This window comes from Halichoerus grypus, chromosome 7 (genome assembly GCF_964656455.1).
Source record: "Halichoerus grypus chromosome 7, mHalGry1.hap1.1, whole genome shotgun sequence".
NCBI lineage: Eukaryota > Metazoa > Chordata > Mammalia > Carnivora > Phocidae > Halichoerus > Halichoerus grypus.
Window position 1 is genome coordinate 34,187,706 of NC_135718.1, and position 12,552 is coordinate 34,200,257.

At 39.9% G+C, this 12,552-nt stretch overlaps 1 protein-coding gene across 3 annotated transcripts in view; it reads left to right on the top strand.

Annotated features, from left to right (window-relative positions):
* The window catches only part of IDE (insulin degrading enzyme), a 114,322-nt gene that overhangs the window by 74,929 nt on the left and 26,841 nt on the right, over window positions 1–12,552 (top strand). For all 3 annotated transcript variants that reach the window (XM_036079075.2, XM_078077359.1, XM_078077360.1), the window contains exons 12-13: window positions 2,025–2,127; window positions 4,550–4,672. In XM_036079075.2, the coding sequence (XP_035934968.2) occupies window positions 2,025–2,127; window positions 4,550–4,672 (226 nt within the window). The remainder of the gene's footprint in view (window positions 1–2,024; window positions 2,128–4,549; window positions 4,673–12,552) is intronic.

Genomic DNA, 12,552 nt, shown 5'->3' on the forward strand with positions numbered 1-12,552 from the left:
CTGGCCCACTGTTTCACTGTGGCAAGTTTCGGTATACAAAGAAAAGTTCTTTTTCTCTCTTCTTTCTAAGGACCATGTTAGTACCATATCAGCAGTCAATTCTTTATAGATAGAATTAAAGAATAGCATTGTCACACACACACACACACTTAAAAAAACTCCTCAAGACTATTTTTAAGCATAATTAGATTTCCAGCAGATAGTCTAAGGATGTAACAGTATCTGTGCTAGTTTTTCTCAGCTGTCTGCAGTTAAATATATTGCAGCTCTCCGTGGCATACTTAGATTATTGTGCCTTCTCTTCTTTTTTTCCTAACTTAAGTCTCTTGTGCTTTCACACTCTGGTTTGTAGATTTCTATGTAGGTCTGATGTGTATATACTCTGTCTCTTCTGTTATTCCCCTTGCTTACCTTTTATAATTTATTTTTAAATAGTTTTTCACTGTATGTTTCAGTTTTAAATTCCTCAGTGGTCTACTAGTTCTTGTTCTGCAAAGGTATCCCTCTTTGTCAGGCCAGTATTTGATGTTTGCCTTGTTTGAGGGAACTGTGTTTATTTCATATTTACTAGCATAACATTTCAAATGTTACCCATCCACTTTAGTTTGGTATACAGCTATCTAAATCCCTTAGGATTGTACCTGACCAATCACCTCTCTTCTCCCCATTTTTAACCTGAGCATTACTGAGCAGCCTCCAGTGTCTGTTGTTTTCTGTGTCCTAAGTCATCCTCCAAAGCACCTGGCAACCTTCCCTGAGCTTATTCACTTTCTCTCTCAGGACAGAGTTTAAGGTGCTCTTGTTTCAGGGGCCGTGTCCACTGCCACATGAATGCTTCAGTGTTCACAGGTTGTCATCAGTAGTTTGTACATTATTCTGATGTGTGGGCCATCATTCAGGGAGACCAAAGCCACCTATGTAACAAACTTGTCCAAAATCAGGCACCTCATGGAAGAGAAGATGGGAATACACCTGTCTACCAGGTTATTTTACTTCCTAACACAGTTTTCGGAGTTCTCCTTGAGAATCAGTCCATTCGTTTTTTAGGAAGTCAGCAGGAGCAGAAGCACTTTCTCGGGCTGAGTTTTAGGAGGCTCTGTCATGTATTGAATGAGTGTCCTTAACAAACATTACATATCCTTCATGTGGCCACGTGAGTTCTATACACACGCCACATATACCCTGCAAAAGGAATTCTCAAAATGCCAACATGGATCACTTCTTCTGGACACGATAACAGAGCTCTTCCATCCATTAAGCCCTATGATTCCTCCCTCTCTTTCTATGAAATACATTCTTAAGTGGTCAGAGGCAGCTAGGCCAGATCAGGAATACCATATCAGCAGCCAATTCTTTGTAGATAGAATTAAAGAATAGCATTGTCTCTCTCTCTCTCTCACACACACACACACACACACACACTTAAAAAACTGGCAAATCAGAAGATAGAGAGGTGTTTCTTGGTCTTGTTTCCTTTACCTCTAGAAGCATGAAGGCCAATGTACATGTACTAGATATATTTGATGGTAGTCTCTGGCAGGAAAAAAACCATAGAGCGCAAACTTAGCAAATAATAATAAAAGTGTTTTTGGTTTTTTGGATCTCTGGATGAGCCAACAAGGGTTGGGGTGGGCGGGTTAGCCATTTTTGTTAACCCTGGGCCTCGGCTGTTTCTGGAAGGAGTACTTTGTTTTGCTTTTTTAAAGACTATTTTACAACTGACTTTGTTCCGTTTTTTTCCCTAGCTACTCTTCTTTTAAAATTTTAGTCAGTAGCATTACCCACAAGAGTCCTGCACGCAGTTTTTCACATTAAAAATGAAGGGCTCCAACCAGAGGGTAACAGAGACCACGGTCAGAAACCTCTATACTTGGTTGCCTATTTTGACTAAGTGTTAGCGGATTTACTGGGTCTTAGAGGCCCACCATGTTCTTGGATATTATTTATATTTTAATGAGTAAGGTTCTATAAATTCATGTATCCAACGTGAGTTTATGGTGTCTGTTTTTTCCACTTACCTTTAGGGTTGCAATAGTTTCCAAGTCCTTTGAAGGAAAAACTGACCACACAGAAGAGTGGTATGGAACCCAGTACAAGCAAGAAGCTATACCAGATGAAGTCATTAAGGTAGGGTTTGCTCATCTGTGAATAAACTTGATGTGTGAGGGACACACAAGAGCATGAGCTCTCTACATCAACCAACTCACGGCCCAGAGTATGGAGAGTGATGGCCCATGGCTGTCTGTACTGTCCTGAGCAAAGTGAACAAGGAGATGGAGAGCTAGAGCTTAGGTTTTTGCATGAAGAAATGGCACTGTGGCTACCTTCTCATGTGTCTGTTAGATCAGCAGGGCTGAAAGCAGACTCCCAGCTTCATGCAGTCAAAGATCACTGAAGTCCAAAGTACACAGAGAAGCAAAGACACCAAAACAGGCAAGAAGAGATGGAAGTAGAGAGCATGACAGACAGATACAAGGGCTCCAGAGGCCTGATGGTCGTGCTGTATATATAGGTGGGAACAGTTCTGGGATTCACGCTGTCTTCACTTTAGGAGATGCTGTATTGTATGCCTCATATTGTCTCATTGCTCCTTTTGTCTGTGTAAGGGAATTAGAATTTGTTTCAAAATAGGTGTGTTTAGATAGTATGTTACCCCATTCATCAGTAGTCCAGATTTTGTTTTTGAGTCTTATCTACTTGTCTAGTATTTTTTCGTTTTTGATTTTCATTGTCACCATATCTTTGAGATTGTGTCCTTTATTCATGGGAAGACACCAGAAAGCCTTGCCCTGACTAGAGTCTAGTTAAACTTGAGTAATGGACATTTCTTAAGTGTACCCGTGTAATACAGAAAAAAGAAGAAATAGTTTAAGAAAATCATTGCTGGTACTTCTCTGACCTATTCACAGCACAGAAGGAGATCACTGGAGCCCTTTTGTGTATGAAAATATCCATCTAGCTAAACTGTGAGGAATGCTGATCTCCCATGAATTAATCCTAAAACAAAAGAGAACCCCTATTCACCAACCTCTGATGACAACAAACCTGCCCCGAATGGGAATTTTTTAAAAATATTTTATTTATTTAATTTAGAGAGTGCGCAAGTGGAGGGAGGGGTGGGTAGGGAGAGAGGGGGAGGGAAAGAACCTGACGTGGGGCTCGATCTCACGATCCTGAGCCTAAACCAAGAGTTGGATGCTTGACTGACTGAGCCACCCAGGCACCTCCTGAATGGGTTTTTTTTTTTTTTTTTTAAAGATTTTATTTATTTATTTGACAGAGAGAGACATAGCGAGAGAGGGAACACAAGCAGGGGGAGTGGGAGAGGGAGAAGCAGGCTTCCTGCAGAGCAGGGAGCCTGATGCGGGGCTTGATCCCAGGACCCTGGGATCATGACCTGAGCCTCAGGCAGACGCTTAATGACTGAGCCACCCAGGCGCCCCTGAATGGGATTTTTTTAAAAAACAAATTAAAAAATAAAAAAAATAAAAAAATAAAAAACAAATTTATCTGGGGCGTGCCTGGCTGGCTCAGTTGGTAGAGCATAAGACTCTGGATCTCAGGGTTGTGAGTTCAAGCCCCCTATTGGGGGTAGAGCTGACTTAATTAAAAACAAAACAACCCAAATTTATCTGGGAGTTTAGCAGTGAAATTATTTACTACGTATTTCCTAGTCCCTACTATTTAGCCATTCGGGAGACCTAAGCTGCTACTCATAAATAATACGGCCAACATCCCCACCATCCAGTGCCAAAAAGTATAAACTCAGGGACCAAAATAGAACTGCAGAAGTTACAAGGCTGTGCTAGATCATCTGGAGACCAAATTACTGAACCCTGGATTATTGGCACATGGCTGCTTTTTTTTTTTTTTTTTTTTTAATAAGTCTTAAAGAGTCCAACAATCACTGACCTGTGATCTGTCCCACTTAGCTTTTGGAACTAGCCCATTGAGCACATCCAATCTGCAGGTTGTATCAACCTTGTTGCACAATGCAAGCTTAAGACTCCTCTTTGTTCTTGACCTTGAATTACTGGTTCACTTGGAAGTTCACGTGGTCGTCTGGGACAGTTGTGGACCAGGCCTTAAGGAGCAGTACTGAAGTGAAGGAAGCCCCTCTAGTCTACCTTTCAGGCCATACATGGAAGTAATTTAGTGCAGCTGAAAGTTCAATTCTTCTGTAAACAACCAGTTGCAGGAATATATCCCTGTACAGATTATTCTTCCTTCTTTAAGGAGCTAGAGCCAATGTGATCTTCATATGGACCAAGTAGTCTCTCAGGTTTCTGTAGTCGCAGATTGCCCCTTAACCTCAGCTGGTCATTTTGGAAATATGTAAAGAGGAAAGGTGAATAAGTACAAAATGTTCATTAGTAACAGAGAGACCAACTCAAGTTTCACAAAAAGCCATCAGTGGATCTTGGGAGTGGAAAAGAAAAGCTGTGTGACATTTATCCCCTTAATATTTGCCTAGATATTAAGCAAAAGGCCTATTTTAAACTTTTGAATCCAACTTTAATTGCTTTTGTGTTTTTCATTATTCATCCAGAAATGGCAAAATGCTGACCTGAATGGTAAATTTAAACTTCCAACGAAGAATGAATTTATTCCTACGGATTTTGAGATTTTATCGTTAGAAAAAGAAGCAACACCGTACCCTTCTCTTATTAAGGTAACATATTAGAATCGGTGATTTTTAAATTTAGGGGATACACCTATTACACGGAAGGGACTGGAGAGATGATTTCTTTCATTTGGTACTGTTGGTTTTGGGGGCTCACATCCTAAGAGTTACCAGAAAGTTGTAGAAAGAATAGCTGCAAGGAATATTAAAAGGCTAGAAAAGTTAAAGCAAACAAACTACTAAACAATTTAGAATCTAGGGTATTGTTTTCTTTGCAGAAAAAAAAAAATGAAGTCTGGGCTACAACCACAGATCTGAAAGTTATCAGCCTACTTTCCATATTCACTGAAGACTAAGTAAGGAAGTTGATTTGTGCTGCATCATGAAAGTTAGAGATAAAGAGAATTTCTAAACTTTGGAAGAAAGCATATCCAAGGGAAGCTCTTGGATTTCTTGCCCTTAAAAATAATTCTCAATTTGTTAGAGTGGCTTTAGGAAGTTGATGAGAACAAGGAAGTTAGGAAGTTAATAAGCCATTGAGAACGATGATTGAGAAATGGAGCTTTTTTTTTTTTCCTTTTTCAGAATGTTCTTTTCGTGTCATTATTTCACACCTCGAGTAAATTGTGTAGAAAAATGGATCAAATTATTACTGCACATCCTCTTTCCTGAATTCTCTTTCTAAACTCACCAGTGTAGACATACATCTTTCTTTTTCTTTTCTTCAAAGGACCTAACATACAGATCAACTCAGTGAGATGAATTAGTGTTTAGAAACTTGAAATTTATCTCAAGCAACTAGATTATTAACTAGACAACCATTTTTCTTTAAAAATGACATTTTAAGGGAGGAGTTAAGATGGCGGAGGAGTAAGGGGACCTAAGCTTGCCTCATTCCTCGAACACAGCTAGATAAATATCAAATCATTCTGAACACCCAAGAAATCAATCTGAGCACTGAGAGAACAAAACTGCAAGTCTTCAAGTAGAATTGTGGAAGGTTGGAGCTGTGGAGAGTTGATTTGGGGGAGATTAGAACTGCTGGGGCTGCAGAAGGGAGGGAGCCCTACTTACGGAGACTACTGCAAGGTATTATAAGCAGCGGAACACAAAATCTGAAGTTTTAGAAGTCTCCTACTGCCAGGGTCATGCCTGGCTTAGTGGTGCTCCTGTGGGGAGGAAGGGTGGATACCTGGGAGTGGACAGTATAGTCTGAGGATCCCCTGGGTTGCAGGGGGAAACAGTTCCCCTGTTTGGAGTGCATTTAGGAGTGGCAGCAAGACCTCTCCACGGACAGAAGAAAGGGTGGCACCAATGTGTTGCACTGTTCCCAGGCATAGGAGCAGGGACACCAGCTGAGGGCAGGGAGTCTTAGTGCCTGCTTTTGGTTCTGCTTTGCCATAAACTCTGAACCGCTTTACAGTCCTGTGACCACTTTCCTGGGACTGGCTGCAAGCAGCAAAAGTGGGGAGACATCCTCCCCCGGAGGATCAGCACGGGGTGGTGCTGCGGGAGTCCCTAAAATTTGGAGTTTAGAAACCCAGCTGCACCCTGAGATGAAACAGCTTGGACACAGACAGGGTGAAGGCAGGGATTTGATGGAAGCTGGGGCACAAGAGGGGTGATTGTTTGCTCTTCTGTGAGAGCTTCCTGAATAGTGGTGGGCACAAGCTTTCCACTGCAGGGATGAGAGAGCAGAGCAGAGCTATATCCCCCATTCTTCCCCCTCACCCCCACCCCGTCAGCACTGACTGACCTCAGTGAGCTAAATAGTACCATCAAGTAGAGATTGGAGCCACTTACACCCCCCCTCTCTACAAGGCAAATAAGCCTGAGAATCAGTGCAGCAGGCCCTTCCCCCAGACCAGCACAAACCCCTTGCATGTACCAAGTCTACTGATCATAAAGTGCTGCAGAGCTTTAGCTCTAGGGGAAATAGGATCTAGCTTCTTTTGACAAGCAGACCCAAACACACCTAGGATCTAATTTTTTGTTGTTGTTTTGTTTTGTTTTTGTTTTTTCTCGACAAAATGACAAGATGGAATTCATCCCAAAAGAAAGAACAGGAAGTAGAAGTAATAGCCAGGGATTTAACCAATACAAATATAAGTAAGATGTCTGAACTAGAATTTATTTATTTACCTTTATTTATTTATTTATTTATTTATTTATTTATTTATTTATTTTAAAGATTTTATTTATTTGACAGAGAGACACAGCGAGAGAGGGAACACAAGCAGGGGGAGTGGGAGAGGGAGAAGCAGGCTTCCCGCGGAGCGGGGAGCCCGATGCGGGGCTCGATCTCAGGACCCTGGGATCATGACCTGAGCCGAAGGCAGACGCTTAACGACTGAGCCAACCAGGCGCCCCAACTTTTATTTATTTTTAAAAGATGTTTTTATTTGAGAAAGAGAGAGAGAGGACATTAGCGGGGGATGGGGGGCAGAGGGAGAACAAACTCCCCACTGAGCGGGGAGCTGGACGTGGGGCTCCATCCAGGGACTCCAGGATTATGACCTGAGCCGAAGGTAGACACCCATCCAACTGAGCCACACTCAGTTTTAAAACAGTCATTGTTTTAAACAATGATTATAAGAATACTACCTGGGTTTGAAAAAAACATAGAAGACACTAGAGAATCCCTTACTGTAGAGATAAAATAACTGGAATCTAGTCAGACCGAAATTAAAATGCTATAACTGAGATGCAAACCCTAATGGATGCCATAACAATGAGGATGAACAAAGCAGAGAAATGAATCAGTGATATAGAAGATAGAATTATGGAAAAAAATGAAGCTGAAAAGAAGAGGGAAAGGTATTGGATCATGAAGGTAGACTTAGGGAACTCAGCAGCTTCTTAAAACATAGTAACATTCTTATCATAGGAGTCCCACAAAGTGATGAGAAAGAAAAAGGAGCAGAAAGTTTACTTGAGCAAATTAACTGAAAACTTTCCTGATGTAGGGAAGGACACAGTTATTGAAATCCAAGAAGCCCAGAGAACTCCCATTAAATTCAACAGAGGCCAGGCATCACCTAGACATACATAGTCAAATTCACAAAACACACAAAGAATCCTGAAAGCAGCAAGGGAGAAAAGTCCTTAACCTACAAGGGAAATTAGGTTCACAGCAGATTTGTCCACAGAAACTTGGCAGGCCAGAAGGGAATGGCAGGATATATTCAGTGTGCTGAATGGGAAAATTATGCAGTTGAGAATACTTTATCCAGCAAGGCTGTCATTCAGAATGAAAGAAGAGATAAAGAGTTTCCCAGAAAAACAAAAACTAAAGGAATTCGTGACCACTAAACCAGCCCTGCAAGGAATATTAAAGGGGACCCTTTGAGCGGGAAGGAGAGACCCAAAGTAACAAAGACTAGGAAGGAACAGAGACAGTCTATAGGAACAGCGACTTTACACGTAATATAATGGCACTAAATTCATAGCTTTCAGTAATTACTCTGAATGTAAACGGACTAAATGCTCCAATCAAAAGACATAGGGTATCAGAATGGATTAAAAAAAAAAAAAGACCCATCTATATGCTGCCTACAAGAGACTCATTTTAGACCTAAAGACACCTGCAGATTGAAAGTGAGGGTATGTGAATGTATGTCAGAAGAAAGCCAGAGTATCCATACTTACGTCCGACAAACAAGGCTGTAATAATGAGATGAAAGGCATTATATCATAATAAAGAGATCTATCCATCAATAAGATCTAACAATTGTAAATATTTATGCCCCCAGCTTAGCACCCAAATATATAAATCAATTAATAACAAACATAAAGTCATTGATAATACAGCGATAGTAGGGGACTTTAACACCCCACTTAAAGCAATGGACAGATCATCTAAGCAGAAAATCAAGGAAATAATGGCTTTGAATGACACACTGGACCTGATGGACTTAACAGATATATTCAGAACATTTCATCCTAAAGCAGCAGAATACACATTCTTTTTGAGTGTATGTGGAACATTCTCCAGAAAAGATCACATACTGGGTCACACGCAAATCAGCCCTCAACAAGTACAAAATGATCGAGATCATTCCATGCATATTTTCAGACCACAACGCTATGAAACTTGAAGTCAACCACAAGAAAAAAATTTGGAAAGACCACAAATACATGGAGGTTAAAGAACATCCTGCTAAAAGAATGAATGGGTTAACCAGGAAATTAAAGAAGAAATAAAAAAGTACTCGGAAGCAAATGAAAATGAAAACACAATAGTCCAAAATTTTGGGGATGCAGCAAAGGCAGTCCTAAGAGGGAAGTATATTTGCAATACAGGCCTTCGTCAAGAAGCAAGAAAAGTCTCAAATATACAAGCTAACCTTACACCTCAAGGAACTAGAAAAGGAGCAGCAAATAAAGCCTGAAGCAAACAGAAGGAAAAATAAAGATTAGAGTGGAAATAAATGATACAGAAACAAAAAAACCCAGAATGGATCAATGAAACCAAGAGCTGGTTCTTTGAAAGAACTAATAAAATTGATAAACCCTTAGCCAGACTTATCAAAAAGAAAAGAGAAAGGACCTAAATAAATAAAACCATGAATGAAAGAGAAGAGATCACAACCAACACCACAGAAATACAAATAATCATAAGAGAATATTATGAAAAATAATATACCAACAAACTGGACAATCTGGACAAAATGGATAAATTCCTAGAAACATACAAACTACCAAAACTGAAACAGGAAGAAATAGATAATCTGAACAGACCCATAACCAGCAAAGATGTTAAATCAGTAATCAAAAATCTCCCAACAAACAAAGTCCAGGGCTAGATGGCTTTCTAGGGGAGTTCTACCAGATATTTAAAGAAGAGTTAACACCTGTTCTTAAACTGTTCCAAAAAATAGAAATGGAAGGAAAACTTCCAAACTCCTTCTACGATGCTAGTATTACCTTGATCCCAAAACTAGACAAAGACCCCACTAAAAAGGAGAATTACACACCAATATCCCTGATGAACATGGATGCAAAAATTCTCAAGATACTAGCAAATTGAATCCAACAGTACATTAAAAGAATCATTCACCACGATCAAGTGGGATTTATTCCTTGGCTGCGGGGGTGGTTCAATATTCACAAATAAATCAATGTGATACATTAGCTTAATAAAAGAAAGGATAAGAACCATATGATCCTCTCAATAGATGCATAGAAAGCATTTGACAAAATACAGCATCCATTCTTGATAAAAAACCCTCAACAAAGTAGGTATAGATGGAACATACCTTAACATCATAAAAGCCATATATGAAAGACCCACAGCTGATGTCAGTGGGGATACCCATAGCTCTCCTCAGTGGGGAAAAACTGAGAGCTTTTCCTCTAACATCCAAATTGGCAGGGAAGAAGTCAAACTTGCATTATTTGCAGATGACATGATACTCTATGTAGAAAACCCAAAGACTCCACCAAAAAGTTGCTAGAACTAATACATGAATTCAGCAAAGTCACAGGATATACTATCAGCGTACAGAAATCTATTGCATTTCTGTACACCAGTAATGAAGCAGCAGGAAAAGAAATCAACGAATTGATCCCATTTACAATTGCACCAAAAACTGTAAGATACCTAGGAATAAACCTAAGCAAAGAGGTAAAAGTTCTGTATTCAGAAAACTATAGAACATTTATGGAAGAGATTGAAGAGGGCACAAAGAAATGGGAAAACATCCTATGCTCATGGATCGGAAGAACAGACATTGTTAAAATGTCTAGACTACCCAAAGCAATCTACACATTTCATGCAATCCCTATCAAAACATCACGAGCACTTTTCACACAGATAGAACAAGCAATCCTAAAATTTGTATGGAACCACAAAAGACCCCAAATATCCAAAGCAACCCTGAAAAAGAAAAGCAAAGCTAGAGGCATCACAATTCTGGACATCAAGCTCTATTACAAAGCTGTGATCAGCAAGACAGTGTGGTACTGGCACAAAAACAGACACAGATCAATGGAATAGAATAGAAAACCCAGGAATGGACCTACAACTCTATGGTCAACTAATCTTTAACAAAGCAGGAAAGAATATCCAGTGGAAAAAAGACAGCCTCTTCAACAAATGGTGTTGGGAAAACTGGACTGCTTTCTTATACCTTACATAAAAATAAACTCAAAATGGATGACAGACCTAAATGTGAGACAGGAAACCATCAAAATCCTAAAGGAGAACACAGGCAGCAACCTCTTTGACCTCGGCTGCAGCAACTTCTTGCTAGACGTGTCTCAGGAGGCAAGGGAAACAAAAGCAAAAATGAACTATTGGGACTTCATCAGGATAAACGGCTTCTGCACAGCGAAGGAAACGATCAACAAAACTAAAAGGCAGCCTATGGAATGGGAGAAGATATTTGCAAATGACATATCTGATGAAAGGTTAGTATCCAAAATCTGTAAAGAACTTACCAAACTCAACACCTAAAAAACAAATAATCTAGTTAAGAAATGGGCAGAAGACACATAGACATTTTCCCAAAGAAGATATCCGGGTGGCTAAGAGGCACATGAAAAGATGCTTAACATCACTCATCATCAGGGAAATACAGATAAACCACGATGAGATAACACCTCACATCTGTTGGAATGGCTAACACTAACAACACAAGAAACAACAGGTGTTGGCGAGGATGTGGAGAAAGGGAAACTCTCTTATACTGTTAGTGGGAATGCAAACTGGTGCAGCTGCTCTGGAAAACAGTATGGAGGTTCCTCAAAAAGTTAAAAGTAGAACTACCCTATAATCCAGCAATTGCACTACTGGGTATTTACCCAAAGGTTATAAAAATACATGTTTGAAGGGATACATGCACCCCAGTGTTTATAGTAGCATTATCAACACTAGCCAAACAATGGAGAGAGCCCAAATGTTCATTAACTGATGAATGGATAAAGAATATGTGGCACATATATACAATGAACTATTACTCACCCATCAAAAAGAATGAAATCTTGTCATTTGCAACCCGGTGGATGGAGCTAAAGTGTATTATGCTAAGCGAAATAAGTTAGAGAAAGACAAATACCATATGGTTTCACTCATGTGGAATTTAAGAAACAAAACAGGTGAACATATGGGGGAGGGAGGAGATAAAAATTAAAAAGAGAGAGGGAAACAAACCATAAGAGACTCTTTTTTTTTTTTAAAGATTTTATTTATTATTCATTTGAGAGAGTGAGAATGAGAGAGAGAGAGAGCACACATGAGAGGGGGGAGGGTCAGAGGGAGAAGCAGACTCCCTGCTGAGCAGGGAGCCCGATGTGGGACTCGATCCTGGGACTCCAGGATCATGACCTGAGCCGAAGGCAGTCGCTTAACCAACTGAGCCACCCAGGTGCCCCCAAACCATAAGAGACTCTTAAAGATAGAGAACAAACAGGGTTGATGGAGGGAGGTGGGTGGGAATGGGCTCGGTGAGTGATGGGTATTAAGGAGGACACTTGTTATGATGAGCACTGGGTGTTGTATGTAAGTGATGAATCTCTGAATTCTCCTGAAACTAATATTGCACTGTATGTTAACTAGAATATAAATTAAAAGTTTGAGAAGAAAAAAATGACATTTTAATGAATTAGAGGTTAGGTTATTCAAAGAGAAAGCTTGTTTACCTCTCCTATTTTTTGTTGTTTGTTTTAAATAGGTCTTCTCAAAGTGAACTAAGGAGAACATTTATATCTCTTGTCGGAGTTGCAAGAGTTTTTAATACAGTATGAGTGAAGTGGAGAGTTAAAGTAGTGGCTTATTTGTTCATCTCTGGCTGTGTTACCTATTACTACATAACAAATTCCTCCAAAAATTAGGAACTGAAAACATTTATCTCCATGCAGTTTCTGAGGATCAGGAATCTGGAAGTGGCTTAGTTGGGTAATTCTGGCTCAGGGTCTCTTATTAGATT